At 47.7% G+C, this 21,069-nt stretch overlaps 5 protein-coding genes across 13 annotated transcripts; 3 read left to right on the forward strand and 2 right to left on the reverse strand.

Annotated features, from left to right (window-relative positions):
• Nucleotides 1-1,606: 1,606 nt before the first annotated feature.
• Nucleotides 1,607-2,735, forward strand: LOC122624110 (glycine-rich cell wall structural protein 1.8). The gene is made up of 2 exons (XM_043803552.1): nucleotides 1,607-1,612; nucleotides 1,686-2,735. The coding sequence occupies exons 1-2, from the start codon at nucleotides 1,607-1,609 to the stop codon at nucleotides 2,733-2,735; spliced, it is 1,056 nt and encodes a 351-aa protein (XP_043659487.1).
• Nucleotides 2,736-3,972: 1,237 nt separating this feature from the next.
• On the reverse strand, nucleotides 3,973-13,165 carry LOC122623539 (ral GTPase-activating protein subunit beta). 8 transcript variants are annotated; one of them, XM_043802747.1, is made up of 15 exons: nucleotides 12,974-13,165; nucleotides 12,264-12,483; nucleotides 11,575-11,973; nucleotides 11,252-11,512; nucleotides 10,365-10,937; nucleotides 9,392-9,580; nucleotides 8,835-8,975; nucleotides 8,216-8,759; nucleotides 7,933-8,156; nucleotides 7,592-7,783; nucleotides 7,231-7,371; nucleotides 5,925-6,479; nucleotides 5,281-5,867; nucleotides 4,384-5,219; nucleotides 3,973-4,321 (listed from the first exon to the last, which is right to left on the reverse strand). In XM_043802747.1, the coding sequence occupies exons 1-15, from the start codon at nucleotides 13,163-13,165 to the stop codon at nucleotides 4,207-4,209; spliced, it is 5,169 nt and encodes a 1,722-aa protein (XP_043658682.1). In that variant the 3' UTR covers nucleotides 3,973-4,206. The 8 variants fall into 8 exon arrangements, with proteins under 8 accessions (XP_043658682.1, XP_043658681.1, XP_043658688.1 ...); XM_043802746.1 differs by having other exon boundaries at nucleotides 5,925-6,533; XM_043802753.1 differs by lacking the exon at nucleotides 10,365-10,937.
• A 1,588-nt stretch (nucleotides 13,166-14,753) lies between these two features.
• LOC122624792 lies at nucleotides 14,754-15,659 on the forward strand. Its single transcript, XM_043804489.1, has 2 exons — nucleotides 14,754-14,800; nucleotides 15,306-15,659. Exons 1-2 carry the CDS (start codon nucleotides 14,795-14,797, stop codon nucleotides 15,657-15,659), a joined length of 360 nt encoding a protein of 119 aa, XP_043660424.1. The 5' UTR covers nucleotides 14,754-14,794.
• A 1,460-nt stretch (nucleotides 15,660-17,119) lies between these two features.
• On the forward strand, nucleotides 17,120-18,907 carry LOC122624113 (skin secretory protein xP2). Its single transcript, XM_043803555.1, has 2 exons — nucleotides 17,120-17,302; nucleotides 17,675-18,907. The coding sequence occupies exons 1-2, from the start codon at nucleotides 17,120-17,122 to the stop codon at nucleotides 18,905-18,907; spliced, it is 1,416 nt and encodes a 471-aa protein (XP_043659490.1).
• Nucleotides 18,908-19,576: 669 nt separating this feature from the next.
• On the reverse strand, nucleotides 19,577-20,989 carry LOC122624139 (ATP synthase subunit delta, mitochondrial). Of its 2 annotated transcripts, XM_043803581.1 has the most exons (4): nucleotides 20,839-20,989; nucleotides 20,428-20,632; nucleotides 20,142-20,353; nucleotides 19,577-19,783 (listed from the first exon to the last, which is right to left on the reverse strand). In XM_043803581.1, the coding sequence occupies exons 2-4, from the start codon at nucleotides 20,624-20,626 to the stop codon at nucleotides 19,721-19,723; spliced, it is 474 nt and encodes a 157-aa protein (XP_043659516.1). In that variant the 5' UTR covers nucleotides 20,627-20,632; nucleotides 20,839-20,989; the 3' UTR covers nucleotides 19,577-19,720. The 2 variants fall into 2 exon arrangements, with proteins under 2 accessions (XP_043659516.1, XP_043659517.1); XM_043803582.1 differs by lacking the exon at nucleotides 20,839-20,989 and having other exon boundaries at nucleotides 20,428-20,641.
• Between the last annotated feature and the right edge of the window lie 80 nt (nucleotides 20,990-21,069).

Here is a 21,069-nt window from a genome sequence, read left to right on the forward strand (position 1 = left end):
TTCAACTCTATGTTGGATACTTTTTGTGTCTTCTTGAGCTTTTGAAGCGAAACTAAAACTGAAATTGAAACTGGAACTAAAAACTGAAACTGGAACTAAAAATTGAAACTCTAAGTGGAACTGAAACTGAAACTGAAACCGAAACTGAAGCTAAAACTGAAACTCAAACTCAAACTCAAAATTGTGCTGGCAACGGGTCATCGGCGAATTGGGGGGCCCAGTGTTAAAGAGATGGGGGGAAGTGGGGGCTGCGCATGCGCAACAGCGCGCATTAAATAATTTATACAAAAATGCACAGAAAATTAACAAATTTGGAAAACGATGTTAGGTGCATGATATAATAATCCGGCTGCCTGGGATTCCGAGATGCCAATCCACGATCACAGCCACCGGCCCTTCCCAGCCCAAAATTTCTGTTGCAATACCAAGCTGTATATGCTTGGTATAAGTACACTGAGCGAAAAGAGTCTTCATGCATTCATGGTAAGATGGTAAATGGAAAAAAAACGTAGTTGATAAGGCAAAAGTTAGAAAGCAAAAGTTAGAAAGCAAACAGCGAAAGCATATATGTATGTATATAAAAGTAAGAATATTTTATGATTACAGTGATCTATTATAATAATATAATAATATAGTAATAGCATGCCAACAACCATTAGTTTTTCGTTTGCACTGCTTGGTGAGCCGAGTTTGTTTTCAGTGTAAGCGGCGAACCGTTCAAATCGATAATCGTATGCAAAAAGCCGGTCAGTCGGTTGGTTGCGGTGACTTGACCTACGACGCATCTGCTTAGGCTTTAGCTGCTCAAATAGTGTTATCCGCTTGAATTTGTTATTGTTATTATGCTAGTGCTATTGTTATTGTTTTTGTTTTGGTTATTGCTGCTGTTGTTGTATCTGCGCTTGTTTCTTCGCTTGTCCGACGGCGATTTGTTGTTGTTGCATACGAGTATGATTTGGGCAGTTTGAGAAATAGATGAACACGATTGCCGCCAAACAGGGTGCTTTTTTTATTGCCTCTCATATTGAGTCATAAATACTGGACATATATGCTGGAATACTGCCCTATATATAACTATATATCCAGTTCAATCATAGTTATTTCCTTTTTACTTGTAGTCTTGCCGAAAAGTAAAACAAAACTACATAGTTTCTAGTTTTCGCAATGTTTAAACAATCTGCACAAAATTGGCTTATGTAGTTTCAAATTTTAGCTGCATTACACATTCAATGAACGAATTGTTTTATTAATAATCTCTAGCTTAATATCAAAAGAGCTGCTTCACCTGAAGCACCCATCACCAAGCACCCTGTACCGCCCTGTGCCATTGAGATCTCCGGTGAGCTTCGAGAGCAGCATGGTTTTCGGTGGGCTTGGGCAGGTGGTGATGACTCCACATCGACGGCTCTCCGTCGCCGCTGACGTCACGGGCCATCGCCGCGTCTAACGGTTTTGCGGTGGATCTCCGGCGGAACTCTTGTATAAAAACGTTGGGTCTGCTGGAGATCGTCATCATTCGCTAGCCGGGAACAGCTCGACGCACAGGTGTCGTCTCCGATTCCACCTAATATTCCAAATTTGCAAACAGAGATAGCTCAACGCTGAAATGAAGGTGAGTTGTGGGCATCAGCGGATGTGGATTCGGATGTGGATTACCAGCTAAACGGATTACCTTGTCACCCCAGGTCTTCATCTGCCTGTTGGCCACCATCTGCGCCTGCAACGCCACCTTCCTGTCCCTCTTGGGCGGCGGTGGAGGAGGAGGAGGAGGAGGTGGTAGCAAGACCACTTACAACGTGATAGCCACGCCCAGTTCGGGAGGCGGCGGAGGAGGTGGTGGAGGTCACGGATATGCCTATGCCCAGGGACATGGCTACGCCCAGGGCGGCGGACACGGACACGGAAACGGACACGGTGGCTCCTCGCAGATCATCAAGGTTATTCTGCAGGAGGGCCAGGGCTACAGCAACGCTGGAGGATCAGCCGGCGGCATTGTGTCCTCGGCCGGTCATGGCTACAGTCATGGCTACAGTGGTCAAGGCTATGCCAGTGGTCAGGGCTCCTATGGCGGCCAGCAGGCCCAGATCTACAAGATCATCGAGCAGGCTCCGGCCCCGGCTCCCGTTCCAGTCCCAGCTCCTGCCCCCGTTCCCATTCCGATTTCGATTCCGGCCCCTGCTCCGCCAGCTGCGCCCATTGCCTACCATGCGGCCAGTGGCTCCAATGGCTACTCCTATGGCCAGGGCCACTCGCACTCCTACGGACAGTCGTATGCCGCGGGACATGGCTATGGTGGTGCCGCCTCCTTCGATGCCCAGCAGTTCAATGCCATCCTGCCCCAGATCATCCAGTTGGTGCTGCAGGAGGATTCCTTTGGCGGCGGCGGCGGCGGCGTTGGTGGTGCATCCGCTGATGTGGCTGCCATCAATGGCCAGCTGATCAACGCGTTCGGTTCCAAGGGCAAGGCCATCATTCTGAAGGCCGATCAGGCGCAGGGAGCCTTCTTCAAGAGCGGCCATGTGGTGCAGCGGGGAACCCTGAAGGTGATGCGCGTCCAGGAGCAGCAGCAGCCATCCCAGGGCGCTTCTGGCTCCAAGGGAGGCTGGAGCTCTGGTGGAGGTAGCATCTCCGGTGGCTGGAGTGCCGGAGGAGCTTCCTCTTCCGCTGGCTGGAGTTCCGGAGGAGGAGCCTCTTCCGGTGGCTGGAGCAGCGGTGGTCCACCTTCGGCCTGGTAGATGCACTGCATCCACAGCTCGCCTAGTTAGTTAGACCAAATGAATTGTTTTTTTTTTCACTATCTTCTATTCTATCGTTATGTATTTTTTTTCCTAGGCTAATCCCTCACAGTCATTATCATACAACAAACAAATGATAAGCCAACATCCATCATTATTAACTTAAATTATTTGTTAATAAACAATTTGAACCAATTTGAAGTGTTTTATTGATATATATAAAAAAAATGGTGAAAGGTTAACCAAATTGCAAAGACACATTCCACAAATGTCTTGAATAATTGTTGCAAAATAATCAACTCAATCTCACTTGAATAACAATGCAGTTCAAGTTGTAGCACTATTTTCCCACAATTATTTTTAAATGACAGGTTCATCATAATAAAGCATTTATTTCATTTTGAAAAGGTTGCCTCAGGCGTCAATATTTGTTAATAAATAATTTGTAAATAATTAAATACATCATTTAATAAATTCAAATACCACGAAGATCTTCAAAAAAACTTTTTATGCTTACCCAATTTCATTTTCAAGGCTGGGAAAAGCACAAGAAAAGCGAAGAGCAGCCAATCCGGCCACTCCATCATTAACTTATGTGTATTTGTTATTATTTGTTAATAAATAAATGGCCCAAACATATGCAAAACGCGGCCACAAAGTGTGTAACTTGTTACGCGATTACATCACGACTTTCATTGATGATGACGATGATGATGGCCCCTTGGCCGGCAACAGTTTTGTTTCGAATTGATTGCCCGTCGGTCGGAGGAGTTGCGAAATGCTGTGTGTCCAAATGCCCCACCTCCGATCACCGGACCCCATTTCAGTTGCGACTCCCAGACTACCAGGCTAACCAGACAACCAGACTCCCAGACTCCGAGAGGTCCAAGTCAAAGGTGAAATTAACAAGATGCTTGGCTGACCCAAGAGAGATGGCGACGTGAAGCGTGGGCCTTTCACTCACGAGATCTCAAGATGAATCTCATCTTGTTTCCATGAACTTCTTCCTTAATATTCCATTAGCTGGAATATTAAACTAAGCATAATACATCTGTAGTTCTAGCAACTAGGTTTCTTTATTATTTCCAATTTGAAATCCAATTCGAAAGAAAAGAAATGCTCCTCACGCGACCATCTCGAATATCTCCCACATGCTGTGGCCCAAATTGATTTCGGATGTGGCTGCCAAATTTGTGTGAATAGCGTGAGGGGATTGCCAAAACAAAAAGCAGGCATATAATATTACAAATACTTTTACAAAGTATAATTCGATTTATTAGCAATAAATAATAGTAATTAGCATACGATAATCATTCGGGTAACACTCAGTGGACACCGATTATGGATTTTGTTTTGTTTTGTTTTCTTTTTTGGGGTTTTAGTTAAGCACACGTTAATACAGACATAGAAAGGAGCACTTTTCGGGCTCTTAAACTAGGTGTAGCGGGTTAGTAATACTTTCGTTAGCCGGCTAAATTGCGCGCTGGAACAGATGGGCCAGCAGCTCGGCCTCGCTCAGATCCATTTTGTACTTCTGGACAATGTCCTGCACCTTGAGTCGTCGTCGCACATGAGGCGGTTGGTAGCTAAAACAAATGGATCAGATTAGTTAGGTTTTGGATGTAGAAAAAAGCCGATTTCCACTTACTTATCATTGTCCAGACGGCGGCGTCGTGATATGTTTAATGCCGTTTGTCGCACCAGATTTCCGACTACGCGCCGGCTCAGGACCATGCCATCGACCAGGGGCGTGGCAAAGCTCATCCTTCCCGGCGGTCCCTGCAACTTGACTCTCAGCAGTCCCGAGAGCAGCGAATGCACGAAGATCACGTGACAGTCGGAGGCGCGCGGCAGCTGCTGCGTGTGCAGCTCCTCGCCAGTGCGCGTGTAGGCCAGCAGATCCTCCAGCGGAAAGTTAAGGTAATCCTCGTAGCTCTCCAGCCACACCAGAAAGATCTTGGCTGGCGCCTGGGCCAGCAGCGTGGGTTTCGTCACATTTCCCTTTCGCCGCGTCGGCGGCACGGGCTCCTTGACATCCCGGCGATTCGTGTCGAGTTCTAGGCTAAGATTCCTGGACTTGGACTTGGCCAGGCCAGTCGCACTGTCGGCCTCTCCGCGTGCCCAGACATTGCTGGAGCCAATCTGGTCCGTGCTCGAGATGCTGCCACTATCGCTAGTATCGCTATTGTAGCGCAGATTCCACGTCGTCGGCACCACGAAGGCGATTTCCGACGATACGTCCGCCCAGTAGAGCACTCTCTGTGAGCCATTGTAGTTCAGCTCGCTGGCAGTCGATTTTAGCTGCTCCTCGGGCGTTCCCTTGAGCGACCACGAGTTGTGGGCAAAGCCCGTCCAGCCAGAGTGTTCCGCAATCTGTACCGGCCAGCCCAGCGTTTGCAGCATGCTGGCGAAGTGCGGATCATGGCTGGCAGACTGCTCCTCGGCCATGTTGCCGATTATCTGCTGCGCACTCGTTTGACCACTCTGCAGATATTAGAAATATAATAGCATATCACTCGAATTGTAAAAGATGTTATTCACTCACCTTCACATAGAACACATAGACGGAGTCGTGCGTCCTCGCACTCAGCTTGTCCAATCGATCCAGATCGGCGGCGAAGGCCGTGGACTTGGTGTCCAGCACGATGAGCGGTCGCTGTGGCGGATTGCCCAGTGCTTCGGCTGGATTTTGTGGATTCCGCGTCTCGAATCCCAGGAACCCAAAGTGCGAGAGGAAGAGACGCGCCGCATGGAACTCGTGGCACACCGCTGGCGGCACACATTCCTGGGCGTGCGACAAACTATCCGCACTGGTGTCCGCCTCCGCCCAGGCCAGTTTCTCGTGGATGCTCTGATTCTCCAGCATCGACTCCAGCTCCCGTATGCCGGCAGTGCCGTACTGCTCGCGCATTTGTTCGATGGTCGGTATGGAGTAGTCGGCCACACATGGCTGCACTTTGTCCACGCCGTCGGGGAAGTTCTTTTGCTCGCTATCCAGCCGCTGCATCACATCGTTCATGGGTATGGGCCGGCCAGGATTCACGGCATGGTACTTAATCCCAGACTTGCTGCGAGGCAGATGGCGCAGCTGCATGGTCCACGCATGTCGGCCAAACGGACCGCGTATGAGCACTTAAGAAAGACAAGTTCTCATTAGTAAGTTTCAGATGATAACTTATGATGACTCACATGTCACTGTGGGCTGCGGATCCTGGTCATTGCCCAGCGGCTCCTCGAGCAGCGCCAATATGGTGGAGTTCTCGGTGACGAAGTACTTGAACTTGGCAATGGCCTGCTCACTGCTGGCCGCCGCCGCCGGCACCAGGGAGTTGCAGTGCTTCATCAGCGCCAGCTCGTCCAACAGCGATGATATGGACTCCGGGCCGCACTCGCTGGGGAAGTAGCCCACTTGCTCCAGTATGATGGTGAGCAGATTCTCAGCAGCATCGCGCACTCTCATCGAGGCGGGCTTTAGCTCCTTCTCGTCCTTGAACTTGGGTATATCGGTGCCCTTGCTCTGGCTCTTGGTGCCCGAAATGCCCAGCTCCACCACCTCGAGGACCGTTTGCAGGCAATCCTTGTCCTGCAGCAAATACGGATGCTGCATCAGCCAGGCGGCGGTGCACTGGAAGGCCGCCACAATGGTGCTGTGCAGATCCTTGCTGTGCGCCGGCGGCGGACGGGAGCACTGGTAGCAGATATAGTCACAGATCCACTTCACGGCCCGCTTGCACTCTAGAGCGTCTGAGGAGATTATCGTTAGATTCTGACTAGCTTCGTATATTTTCACTAAGGTGTCTACGTGGGCGTTTTTGGATGAGTGGTTGGTGTTTGGTGGTGTTGGTGGTGGTGGTGGTTGTTGGGGTTATATACATTCGTTATCGGTTGGAGATGCAAATTAAATATATACACATATATATTATATATAGAAACAAATTGCAATCATCGTGAGTTGATAGATGGCGATGTGGGTGAGGTGGGTCATATTATATAATATATATTAGGTTTTCGTTTTATTTGGGATGTGGTGCAGTGGTGGTGGTGGTGGTGGTGCGGGTTCGATGGCGGTTAGAAAAAGAAACGCATCAAAAAAAGGAAAGAAAGAAAGATAGAAGAAAGTGGCGTTAGTTAGGTTAGTTGGCTTCGTCAATCAATTACCATTCGTAAATTTCCTGGCTGCACAGTAGAGCAAACAGTTTGGGGGTTAAGTGGATTCAGTGGGTAAGTGGTTAAGTTGGTAAGTGGAGATTTGAACAGCGGGGATTAACATTTAAGGGATACGCACATGGTAACAGTTCGAAAATAAACAAACAGAGTTGGACAGAAAACAAACGACATTAAAATCAGGATAGGAAAGTGCAGCCTCGGTGGCACCGAAGCCTTTCGGATGCTCTTGCAAAGGATTTGCAATTGTAATCTCCCAATTGCAATGAATCCTTTAGAATCCCTCCTTTGCAGGAGCATATGCACACCAATCCCGCGTAGCAAACCTTACCTGTTTCCCGGATATGTAACCTGGCCAGGCCAGACAGCAGCTCCAAGGCGGCCAGCGAGACATTCAGATCCGTCTTCCACGACGAGATCAGTCGATGGCACACCAAATACGTGGCGCGCACAAACAGGGCATGGGCATTATCTAGAAGAAATAATTGTATTAGTAAAAGCACAAGCAGCTGACAAGAAAGCTAACCATATTGTTGCATTATACAAATATTTGTAAAAATATGTTATGTGAAAATTCAAAATTAATTCAAATCCAGAGACAGCAGTGAACAGAAAACGTTAGCTAACAACTTAATATTAATGCAACCAAGTCGCTTAAACACAAAACACAAAATACAAAAAACAAAGTTTACCATAGGTGGTCACCCCCTCCAGTTCCTGGCCGAACTCGAATGACATGTCATCGGAAATGGTCAGGCTGGGGTAGTCGTGGGCGGAGGCGGTGTCGCGTATGGAGCCCGATCCCGCTCCCATGGTGGCCGTCGTCTGGCCGCCCAAGCTGGCCGTGCCAGCGCTGACCAGCGAAGCGGAACGCTCCGAGCACGCTGATCATCATCAAACAGCGCGCAAAACAAAACACAAAAATGCCAAAAGGAAATGCGAATAAAAACGTGGGCAATTAAATGATAATACAACGAATTCCAACAAATCAAAATGGAATGAGTTTCAAGATTCATAAGCTGCTGAAACTAACCCGAACTCAGTAGATTGGCGTCGTGGTGCTGCACACCACTGGAGTTGTGCGAGAGATTCGCATTGCCGCCGCCCAGTTCCGTCTCCTCGAAGGTGACGGCGTCCTGCACGCACAGCAGCAGGCCGCCCAGGAGCATGTGCGTGTTTTGGGCATCCGTTTCCACCTGCAGGGCATTCATCAGGATGTTCATGAGTCGCGACTTCAGTTGGATGAACGTAAACATTCTGGCGGGATTGAATCAATTACATAGTGCCCCATACAATCAGCTAGCTATGGAACATACTTCTCGCTGGTCTCACAGGTCAGATCCCGGATGGGCAGCGTTTGGTAGTGCAAGGGCAGCACCATGATGGACAGCAGTATGTTGATCGCCGAGCGGCGCAGCTCGGTGCGATTGAAGACCATCGATTGGGTCTTCAGCTTGAGGTCCTTGTCGGGCAGTACGATCTCCAAGGCGGCAATGAAGCCCGGCAGCAGCACATTAATCCCATCCAGGTCCAGGCGAAACAGGTCGCTCGAGTGCAGCAGTATGCTGGCCAACGTCTCGTCGCACTCCCGCGACTCGGTGATCTTCAGGCACTGCTGCAGGGCCATGTAGAAGCGGGCCAAATAGACCGGCAGGATCTCCTCGCCCGTCTTCTTCGCGCAGAAGATCTTGCACAGCGTGCCAATGGCCTCCGCTCGCCCGGACTCGTACTTATCGATGGTCAGCGTGGGCGGCAACGATTGCGGATCGTTCAGGGAGTTGGGCTGCGACAACGATATCGATCCCTTGCGGTGCTCCATGATCATCGACGATGGCCGCTTACTGGCCTCGCATGCTTGTTCTGTTTTTAAAAGGATGACAAACAAAATCATATGTAGTGTCCAAATTATATATGAAATAGTTCAGAGGAACTCACTTTTACGGTTCTGCCGCCAAGTGTCGCCTCCGATGTGCGCCGCCTCGAAGAGCCACTCGTGGAATACGTGGAGAATGCTGTTGCACTTGGGTCTGGCCACGGCCAGCTCGACACCCGCTCCCATTGAAGTCAGCGGCAGAGCTGCGATCGCCGGCGGCGGTGGAGATACCAGATAGCAGTTACGAGAGAGACAGATACACAGCGATGGAAAGAGAGAGCACATGTCAGTGTCGGAGATTCAAAGAGAGAGAGAGAGAGGGAGGGATGGCAATGGGGGGCGGTTAAAACATCTGTTAGATTGTTAGGCGGCATGGGAGCAGCTCACAAACGATTCACACACGGCGCACACAAAACAACAGATGCAATTAGTTAATATATATAGCCATCCGGAGATGGGCTTTAGCGGTTAATTATCGAACTCGAAAACAGCAGCTTGATCTTGGCCAAGTTTCTATAATATATGGCAAATCCAAAGAACTGTTTACTTAAGCTGGCGAAGATTGGCGCAGATCACAGGGCCAAGATCAGTTGGCTGTTTTCGCAACTGCTGCACTTACAGTTGATGCTGCTGCTCGCCGACGGCGGACCCGACGTGGACGTGGGAGTTGTGGGCGCCGGAGCAGTGGCGGATCCCTCGAGCCCCGATCCCGGTCCCGTGCTGCCGGCGGTGGTGTTGGCGCTGCTGCTGATCGCGTTGCGTGCACCGCCGCCGCCGGTGAGGCCAATAAGCGAGGTCTTGCTCAAGCCTGCGATGCAAGGCGATGCAATGCGGTAGGTGGGGTGAGTGGAGCAGCGTGGAGCAAGTGTGAGAAATTGTTAGAGAAATTAGATACAAATATGCGGAGCGCGAGATACAGATACAAAGGGAGCATGCTATATAATTGTGGGCGTTCGCAGATAAATTACAATGCATAATCCGCCGGTGGAAAGTGGCAACAGTTACTCGCCCCGACTCGACGCGACTCGACTCGACTCGACTCATCCGCGCCGGGCAATTACACCGAGATTATTCCACTCATGCTACGGAACAAATTATAAAAAAATACAGAAAACTACAGAAAAGTACAGAGATGCCAAAGAAAATAATACAACAAAATGCAAAACTCGTGAGTGCGAACTTGGCTGGGAGAAATGTGGCGATGGATCAAGGCAAACAACATCTAGGCAAGCAGCAAAAAAAGAAAAGCAAACCAAGTCAGGTCAATTCAGAAGCACGCCATGGCATACAAAAAAAAAAAGAAACAAAAGGTTGGCTTCGGTGCGCCGAAGTTCAGATACCCTGGCAGATGGGTAAGTCGTGCTCAGCACATTACAATTACCATTTAATGTAAATTAAACTAGGGATTTTTCTTCTAAACTGAAGGAATGAACTAATGTTTATAATCAGACAGTTGATTAGATCTTTAAATTGATGAACTTGTACTGGACTACTACCCCTGCCAGGATCATGAGTTTTCACAGGCTGGTGCCACAACAAAGACTACAACATTCGGTGGTTTCCAAATAGAGCTTCTCCGCGGAGAGTCGCACCCTTCTGTTGTGTGATGGTGGGCGCTACGCTGAAGCTTTTGGCCAGACGCCGCTGGAGTGGCGGTGTGGGCGTGGCTGAGGCGGTCGCCTGACCGGCGATGCCCGGCGATTCAGCGGCGACAAAGGAGATGCTGCCCACGACTCCGGCGGAGTGACTGCCTCCGGCACTGGTGCTGCCCACGGCGGCGCTGCCGCCCGTCGCCAGACTGCTGGTGGGCGAGGCACTGATCTGGAGCTGCGGCTGCTGCTGCTGCTGTTGCTGCTGATGTTGGTGGTGGTGGTGGTGGCCGCCATGGTGACCCATGATGGCGTTCAGGGCGGAGCTGGCCGAGTTGCTCATGAAATTGTCGCGCAGAAAGCTACCGGCACCGTGTAAATGCAAATGCGGATAGTGGAGGTAATGATGGTGATGGCTAGGCTGATTCTGCTGATTGTGATTCGCAATATTCGTGGCGCTACTGGAGTGGATGAACTGCTGCAGCGTCGAGGAGGTGGCCTCGTTGAGCGAGTGCCGGATTTCCAGCAGATTCGTTACCACGCCCTCCGTTTGCTGCGGCGGCGGCTGATAAACGCCTGATTTTGTTTGTTGCATTTTGGTTTTTCAAGCGATTTTCAGTTATGCATTTCGAATTAGATACAAATTGTTTGGGGTTAGCAAAACCAGAGATAAACAAACGAACAAGAGAAAAGAGAAAGAAGTACTGAGCTAGCCTGAGCTTTCGATAATCTAATGCTAAAAACGTTGACCGACTACATAGAACATGGCACTCGCCATGTAACTGGCTCCTTGAACTGCAAACATTCAAGTTGTACAGCGAAAACATCGCACGAGTACCAGGTTCCCAAAAGGATGAACACCCAAAGGAGCTTACCACATAGGATCTTACCTAGAAAAGCGTCCACCTGACTGGAAATGCCCTTCATGGCATTGAGGAAGATCTGCGGCAGTTGTTGCAGGCAAGGATGCTGATGCGTCTCAGCGCCCTTTTCGTGCGTCAAGGCCCACTGCACAAAGTGCGATGACTTGCTGATGATGTGTGGCGAACAGAGGGCCGTGGGATTGCCAATCATCCGCAGGAAGCGGTACCACGTCTGGGCCACACAGTCGTTGGACATGCCAATTGGTATCAGCTGGCCATCCTCGTCGGCTGTGAAGGTTTATCAAGATTACAGATTGTTATGCTATGTTATTGACTTATCGAAAACGCACCATTCTTGAGCTGTGGAAACGCAGGACCATAGCTGAACTCCAGCAGACGAGCGGTTAGGGCCAAGTTCACGCGATTCCATTGATCCACGAGGGCCACGCGGTGGCGCCACATGGCGCACGACTCCTGCAGCGTCTTCCACATCGACGGTGAGGGAAAACTGCGAACGCAGGCCAGCAGCCACACCTCGAAGAGCACGGAGAGCACTCGCTCGCACAGCTGATCGCCCACATCGTCCTTGACGGTGGGCGGCGCCAGCAGGATCTCATTGATGGCCAGCAGAAAGAGGAGCAGCGTATCCCAGGTCTGCCGGTCCATCAGCTGCGATATCTGCGCAGTTTGCTGCAGGGTTCGGAGCACCCGATGGCAGAGCACTGCCTGCCGTTTAATTGTATCTGCACCTGCAAAGTCATTAAGTAGTAACATTAGCTGTGGACTTTAAGATATGCTACTCAAATCTTGTCCTAGGACAAATATTGTCCAAGATTTTACAGATTTTCTCTCAGCTTAGACAATATTTGAACCAAGAGCAATCTATGTACATATGCATATGTATGCAAACAGCAGGAGCAACCTACCAAGCGTGGTTTGGTATAGAAATGGCAAGACTTGAAATTTAGAGCGTGGTTAATACGAGCACAAGGGCATACCAGCCATGTAGATCATAAAATCCAGAGGGGCAACTACTTACTTTCGCCCTGGCGCGGCACAAACAGGTTGTGAAAGTGGTTGATGATCTGGCGGGCATATAGGTTGGCATCCTCGCAGATCGGCTTCGGCACACTGATCCTGGGCTGCGGATGCAGCGCCGTCAGCCACTCGCAGTACACATTCACGCAGTCCTTGATCGTCTCGTGCTCCTGCAGCGGAAGCGAAAGTCCGAAGCAGATCACGTCCATGCACCATTTCACCTGGAATTATTCATTATTAATAATAGTTTAAAGTGCGCATATGTATCTTAGTTGCAACCTATTTCAATCGATGGAAAACTCGTACTTTTCTATGAAAACATTCTATAAATAGCAACTCTACATTAAACCAACAAACAAACATTTTATATCGTTTCCAGATCCACATTGAGGTAATATTAATTGGCCTTGCATTCATTCACTCGGCAATTATATGCACAATTTTATGGATTTAATGGCAGCTTTTCCAGCACATTACTAATACACATTAATGCGCCCATTAAACAAAGTCTTTGTTGGACATGTGTGTAAATGATGGTACAAAGTTTTAAAGAAAAGCAAATTGTATTGGGAAAGTTTTACTACTGGTTTAGGAATCTTAATCTTTCCTAAAATCCCAAATCCCTTTCTGATCTTAACTAACAATCTAAAGATCTTCTTTGCAGCTTTCTACAAGAACGGCCTTGCTTGTGGGACAACTATGGTGACCCACCTCCTCGTCCTTGACCAGGTGACTGGGCTCTGCGTTCTGGGTGATGCCCAGGTTGGTGCCCAGCTGCTTGACCACAGAGACGACCACCTCGCGTCCGGCGGAGGCGGGGAATTTGTTGAGGACACTGAAGCACTGGGCGCCGCAGCTGTTGGCTGTGATTTGGGCGGACAGCGAGGCCCACTCGGAGTACATCTTGGTGTGTTGGTGGATCTGAGGACGCTAGGGATTCTGGGGACAACTCTGCACCTCCTGGTGATCCTGGTGATGCTGGTGATGCTGGTGATGCTGGTGATGATGGTGATCTTGGTGATCCTGGTGATCCTGGTGATGCTGGTGACGATGGTAGTGGTGATGGTGGTGATCCTGCTCCTCGATGATTCCTCTGCACCCGCTTATTCGTATTGCTGTCTCTCCCTTCGTCGCTGCGATTCTTTGATCTCGGATTTCACTTTGTTGACGTCAACATGCAGAGTTTTGTTGCAGGTGCGCCATGTTGTTGTTGTTCGCTTGCTGATTGGTCGCTCTCATGTTGCAAAATACGGAATCCCCCAAATGTTTATGTTGTTTCGCACTTCCCGCCCCTTTTGGCTTGATACTGTTTACAACTACGATTCGATTACGCCGCCATTAAAGTCTTATTACTGCGATTTGTTTAAAACAATACAAAAAAAAAAATGAAATCCACAGCGAAAAGCGTGCGAGCGAGAGGGAGCGATGTAAACAGCTGTGTTTTTTGGTACTTGGGCGGGACTATCGCCGCCTATCGATAATCGATATCAGAAGTGTTGATTAATGCTGAACAAATTTAGAACTGTTATAAAATTGAAACAATTTAAAATATATTACTACTGTATATATTATAGTACATATTTATCTATGAATTAAACTAAAACAAAGGCCATTCATTGTTTTCCTCCTTTTCGTCTGATTTTTGCTACTGGGAGAAAGTGGCCTAAACAATAGATTTACATAAATGTTTATTAAACAAAAACCCTCATAAAAAGAAGCATAGTTTAAACATCAAACAAAATCGCTAAAGGGCATTATGACAGTGCAATTAAACAGGGAAATTAAATAGAGATTAGTACTATCAAAAGTTTATATTTAAAAACTACTCATGTTACTTTTTTGCCAAAATATTCGTATAAGAAAACCAAAAGCAAACAATTTTTGTGTTTTTGCGCTTTTTGCATTTGAGGAAGACTTACGGGAATTTGCATAAATTTGCATCATTTTTGGTGAACCGAAAAGCATAATGGGTGTGGACAATGGGCTCATAAAGATTGGCCAAAAAAGAAAAAAGAGAAAAAAAAGAAGATAGTAAACCCACAACGTTTATGAAGCAATCAATTTGCACAAGAATTCATCAAAGGTGCGGAAATTCGCCAGGTGAGATGATCACCAATCAGCGATCACCGATCAGCGATCACCTGTCGCAAAAGGAACAAGTTCTCATTGTTCATTGTTCTGGCGATTTGAAAGGCGTCTCAAATAAGTTATGACTGCGATACGCATTGTTCGATCGGCTCTGGTAAGTCTGGTAAATATCAATGATAATGGCAAACCCAGCCAAACCAAGCCAAACCAAACAAAAAACAAATAAATAAAATATCTAAACAATTAAAACGGACCCCGCGCACAAAAATTTGCATCCGTATACGTTCTTTTTTGGCCAGTTTTATTGCTCCACTTTTGAGATTCTTGGCACCATGGGTACGGGCATATGGATGGGTATATAAGATCATCGTAACCGGCGACAGATCATCACAAATTCTCCAGTCCTCGAGCTAAACTTACTCAGAACGAACCCAGTTTGCCAACATGAAGGTGAGTTGAAGGTCGCCAGGATACAGAAGGATACACCAGGATAGCCACAGCTGCTGCATGGCAGTGTCAAAGTTGTGTAGCTAAAAATTCAAGTTTTTTTTTTAAGTGCCTATCAGCTGAATGTTTAATTATCAAGACATTATTACTGTCTTTATTACACAACAACAATGTGTTGCAAAATTTGTGAAACAAAAGTGATATTAATTGTGTGTTCAAGTTTCGTTATTTTTTTTATCGCCTGCAGTCTGAGTGCTGGTCCAGAATTTTATTTTTATTGTGGTGCCCATAAAAATTGTTATAAATTTAAAAACCGCCTTAAGTGCTTTACAATTTAATGATGTTCAAATATATTTAAATATTCCATATGAATAACATTAAATCCTGAACAAAATAGGTGCATAATGTCAATTTCTCTTGGCGAGATCCCCAAATTTGGTTACTTTTATAAGAAATGTGAGCCATCCTGCTATTTGCTGACCACTTGCGATCCTTGCCATCCTTGCAGTTCTTCATCGCCGCCGTCCTGATCGCCGCCTGCGTGGCCCTCGCCCAGAGCAGTGCCATCTACTCCCCGCTGTCCTCCGTGTCCTCGTTGTCCTCCGTGCCGGTGGTCCGCTCCGTGCCCGTGGTGAACTCTGTTCCAGTGGTGCGCTCCGTACCGGTGGTGCGCTCTGTTCCAGTGGTGCGCTCTGTTCCAGTGGTGCGCTCTGTTCCAGTGGTGCGCAATGTGCCGGTGGTGCGCAATGTGCCGGTGGTGCAGTCCGTCCCAGTGGTGCCCTCCGTGGTGCGCGTGGGACACGCCTCCGTCTACGACGCTCCCCTGGTGCAGCCCTACGGAGGATGGTTGAAGCAGAAGTAGATTGGATGCCAACGGATCAACGATCATCCTTTTCATATACCTTCGATGCGAAACAATATCTCCGAATAGAACGAACAAATATATAATATCAAAATGAATACTCAAATGAATAGTTTACTTAATGGCGACACTTTCCATGGCATATGTATATTTGGTTTACATTTTGATATAGAAACTTGTTTCATAATATATGTATGTATGAGTTGCCCAGCAGCTGCATTCCATGCATGGATCAATTAACAAACCATAATTAACCGAGACAAGATCACAATCACGATTGGTTTTCCAACCATTGGATATTTCTTGGTTTCCCACACTTGTTTTGGGTATCTGCCCACTGAAAATCTCTGTTTTTTTGGGCATAGGTTTGATGGAGCTACTAAACCGAGAGCAAAACTTTGATCAATTGATACTACTCCATATAAATATAGATCATGTGCTGTTTCTATAAAATACACACATTTAACTGCACGTATGGATATATTGGATATATTGATATAAAGAATCAATCATTTGCTGTGCATATCAGCAGATTAACATAAATATTTGTATAAATAAACATCAGTTTATTAGTTGTAAGTATGTAATACTTGGTGGCTAATTAAAATGCGCCCAGTTTGCCGGCAAACATCACTGATCCGCACCGTTGGCCAATTTTACAACGTCTTATGCCTATTGGCATTGGGATTGGGCTTGGGATTGGGCCAACATAATGCGTTTTACATGGCCCGAAGATGCGACGGTGGTGTGGCTTGCATAATCTACTGGTTTTTATAAATATAAATACCTGCATATAGATGGAATATAGCCCTCATCAATGGTGCTGCGGGTTGACAACAGATGCCGATTCACCTTGAAATTGCCGGATGGAATGGAATGGGTTGGATTCAATTCGATTGGGTTGGGTTGGGTTCGGTTAGGTTTGGGTTAGCTTTGGGTTAGCTTTGGGTTAGCTTTGGGTTAGGTTTTCGCTTTGGTTTTATGACAGACTGCCGGCCGCCTTGTGAGGCAACCACTCTGCAGCTCGCCCGTGTATGCAAATTGATCCAAAATCAAAATCAAAATGAAAATGAAAACGAAAACCAAAACCAAGCAGCATAAAACATAAGATGCCGAAGAAAAAAAAAAGTAAAAATAAATATGAAAGCCCCATTCCGAGCTTATCACTAACGTAGCGTCTCATTTTCATGCTAATTGTGGGAGCCCCATTCGGAATTTAGGAAATGCAGCGTAAGACTTGACGAAACTGGTAGAGCTGGCAGCCGATTCCGCATCCGAATCCGATTCCGAATCCGAAGCTGAATCCAACTGGCTATGGAAGAACCAAGCATGGCTGGCCGTTTTTGGGTGCGTCCATTTGGTGAAAATCGTAATGAAAACGAAAGCCCATCCACGATGCTCGTCACATCATGACGATGATGATGATGATGGTGACGATGGCGATGATATTGATAATGATAATGACGATGATGGGCAGCTTGGAAATGTTAATGAAACGCCTTTTGTTCGCCCTTGGTGGCTTACATCGTATAAAAGACATGGTCTCCAATCGATCGGACATCAGTCGCAGCTCATCGGCACTCAAGGCGTTTTTTTTTGGATTTGGTATCATCGCATCAAGTGGATTAGTAGTCAGCATGAAGGTGAATATCCTGTGCCTGCAAATATCTTCCTTTATTTTTTTGTTATTGATCCAAAGTGAGCCGAAAAAGTGCTAAGCTAAAAATCATATCGTGATCAAGTGGCAACAGCTTTCCAAATTTAATTCAAATTTTATTTGGTCGAACCAAAGATTCCTTTTTTTTACAAGTTCAAAGTGCGCTGAAGAACTGAAAATATTTAAACGCAGAATGAAAAATATTTGAAAAACACAGTTTACGAAGATCAAAGTTCCAAAAATCAATTTTCGAATGGGAAAACATAAAACTTGATATATTTTTAGGGCATCCTTAAGTGGATCCTCTATAAAAAGTGAATGAAACTAAATCGCCCTTTATGCTCTGTCATCCTTGCAGGTCTTCGTTTGCATGTGTGCTCTGTTCGCTGTGGCCAACGCCGGCTTCCTGGGACTCCTCGGCGGCGGCGGCGGTCTTGGTGGCGGCAGCGGCGGTCTTAGCATTGGAGGCGGTGGTGGTGGCAACGGAGGCGGCGGCGGTGGTGGTCGCGGCTACGGCGGTCCAGGTCCCAGTGGCCCAGTCCAGGTGGTCAAGGTGATCCACCAGCAGGGCGGCAGCAGCGGCGGCGGCGTTGGCTACTCCTCCGGCGCTAGCTATGGCGGTGGCTACAGCTACGAAGCTGCTCCCCAGGTCTTCAAGGTGAAGGTCATCTCTGGCGGCAGCAGCGGTGGCTATGGACCCGCTCCCGGTCCCGTTTACTCGGCTCCCGCTGGCCCCGCTCCCTCCTCCGTGAAGGTGATCAAGATCCTGCAGGAGTCCGCTCCCGTGGCTGGACCCTCCTCCTTCATCGGCGGCTCTTCAGGTGGCAGCGGTGCCGTGTCCCAGGTCATCAAGGTCGTTCACGAGAGCGGCGTCTCGTCGGGTGGTTACGCCTCCGGTGGCTACGCCTCCGGTGGATACTCTTCGGGTGGAGCCACCAAGGTGGTGCGCGTGATCCATGAGCACTCCGCTCCAGCTGTCGGTCCTGCCTATGCACCCATCGATCTGCCCGCTCCAGTGGCTGCTCCAGTGGCTTCTTACCTGCCTCCCCAGGAGATCGCTGCTCCAGCTCCGGCTCCAGTTTATGCTGCTCCAGCTCCGGCTCCAGTTTATGCTGCTCCCGCTCCGGCTCCAGTTTATGCTGCTCCCGCTCCAGCTCCGGTCTATGCTGCTCCCGCTCCAGCTCCAGTGTTCTCCGCACCTGCCCCGGCTCCAGTCTATGGCGCCCCTGCTCCCGCTCCAGTGTTCTCTGCTCCTGCTCCCGCTCCAATTTACTCCGCTCCTGCTCCCGCTCCTGTTTACTCCGAACCTGTCCCAGCTCCAGTGTACTCCGCACCTGCCCCGGCTCCAGTGTACTCCGCACCTGCCCCGGCTCCAGTGTACTCCGCACCTGCCCCAGCTCCAGTGTACTCTGCACCTGCCCCAGCTCCAGTCTACGCCGCCCCAGCTCCCGCTCCAGTCTACGCCGCCCCAGCTCCCGCTCCCGTCCTGAGCGTGCCACATCCCGCTCCCGCTCCAGTTTTTGCTCCTGAGGAGCAGTCCCTGCCCATCGGCCACGCCCCTGCTCAGACCTACGGCCCACCCGCGTACTAGAGAGATGCGCCATCAATTGGAGGACCTTCCAGCTAACTACATCGACAGCATATTACCATTCCTACACAACGCCATGAGTTAATTTAAGACATTTTTTTTACAACACATTTTTTTGTTACCAAATACATAGACAATTCCAAAAAAAATTCACATTTTGCATTTCAATTATATCACCTTCATAAAAAGGGTCAAAAATGGATTATCGTCCATCTACCAAAAGTATATTTTAAACCATTTGTTTACCCTTATGTTTCTATAGAAAACGGAAAAGCTTCAACTCAAGTTGCTTTTTATTACCACTTCATGAGAGAAACTTAAACATTTTTCAAGATAGATTTGCATACTTTCATAAAGGCGATACACCAGATGAAACACAAACTATACTAAACGTTAAGATTAAAGACGAGCTCATTTACAAATAGTAAGTGTTACTACTTTTGAGATTTGCATAAGTTAACTGGGTCTCTTCTTTCGCGCATTTCAGCCAAAATGCAAATCACTCATATTTTTCAGTTAAAGATTGCCAAAGCATTATCATATCAACGGTCCCACAGCGAGAAATATTACACATTTCTCTTCAGCAGCGCACATATATTATTATAAACTATAAACACACAGTTTAGCGGCATAACATGAAAAAAAAATGAAAAAAATGGTTTGCCTGGTGGATCACGGGTCATTAATACGATATTATGATTCGCTTTTTATTGTTTCATAACTCTCTGGCTTTTAAAGGTGATCGTTATGTTTTATTTATTTCAGACACAAAGCATCGATTGTGGTTTATTGGTGGCGGTTGTGTGGTGATTACGTCTATTCGGCAGCCTTGACTAACGCTTCGGCGACCTCAACGGCGATGGCAGCCTGGGCCTTGGCCTGCAAAACAAGGATCGGAAGTAAGTGTCAGTTAGAAATCTTTCCAAAGTTACAAGTAGTAGTGTTTGCAGTTAGGGATTCTGGTTTCTTTCCACTTCAGAGGGTAAAAACAACTCAAACAACAGATTACTAATGAAAATAACATATAGATAGGCGATAATTTGAGAGCAAAAAAGTAGTACGAAGGTAATATCTCAAGTAAAAGTGATGGGCACACAGATTTTAGACTTGCCAATTGTCTAGTTACTAAAATGCCAGTTTACGTGAATGTTTTCATTAAATAAGTTTGTTTGAGTTATACTTTTTGGACCAGATCAACTAGACACTACTTTATGCAACTTCTTGACGAGATTCGCACCTTGTCGTCGCCAGCGGAGCTGAGCTGTGACTGGTATTTCGCGAGCAGCTGGCGCGCCTCGTTGGCATCGATGTCCTCGATGTTGTGGGCCTCCTCGGCCAGAACCTGAACGGAGGAGTCCTCGTTGACGGTGACGGAGCCGCTGGAGACGAAGAACTTGAGGGTCTTGCCATCGTTTTCCACCACCTGGACAACACCGGGCTTCAGGACAGCTGGAAAAGCAAAGAGATTCGCCAGCGGTGATATAACCATCTCGAGGGGATCAGCACTCAATGTCGGGACTTACCCAGAGTGGGCACGTGCTTGGCCAGGATGCCGAAGGATCCCGAGAAGGAGGGCACATCGATTTGGCGCACCACAGCGGCATCGTAGAAGGTTTTGTTGGCGGCGGCGAAGGTCAGCTTCATCTCATCCGAGTAGCTGCGGTTCTGGGCCAAACGGGCGCCGCGGGCGGCCAGCAAACGGGCGTTCTTGACGAAGGACATTCTGGGCTGCAATGGGAAGATAAATTCAGTATTAAAACTTCATTTTCCTTTAGCCAGCAAGCTTAACAACAAAAAAACCAAATTATGTAACTTTGTAGGTTAGGCGGCGGCTGCTATTGCGTTTCCCTTGCACAGATTTCGATAGATTTTCACTGCAATTGCTTGCTCACATTGATCAGTGGACTACCCCTTAATTTATCAGTTATTTTCACCTGTTTTTATTTCGGTTTGATAGCGAAAAACACGAGAAAACTTCAATGATCAGCCGCTGTTTTTGCGAAAAACGTTCCAATCAGAGTGACCAGCCGGGAGAACACAAATTATCTGGTATTAACGCGTTTGTACCGTATTTATTTTAGAATACAACATTTTTTATTGGCAGCATTAACACTTTTTAAATAAATTGTTTAATTGTTTTACTCATATTAATAAAGTGTCTTCAC

This window comes from Drosophila teissieri, chromosome X, assembly GCF_016746235.2.
Source record: "Drosophila teissieri strain GT53w chromosome X, Prin_Dtei_1.1, whole genome shotgun sequence".
In the NCBI taxonomy this organism is placed as follows: Eukaryota; Metazoa; Arthropoda; class Insecta; order Diptera; family Drosophilidae; genus Drosophila; species Drosophila teissieri.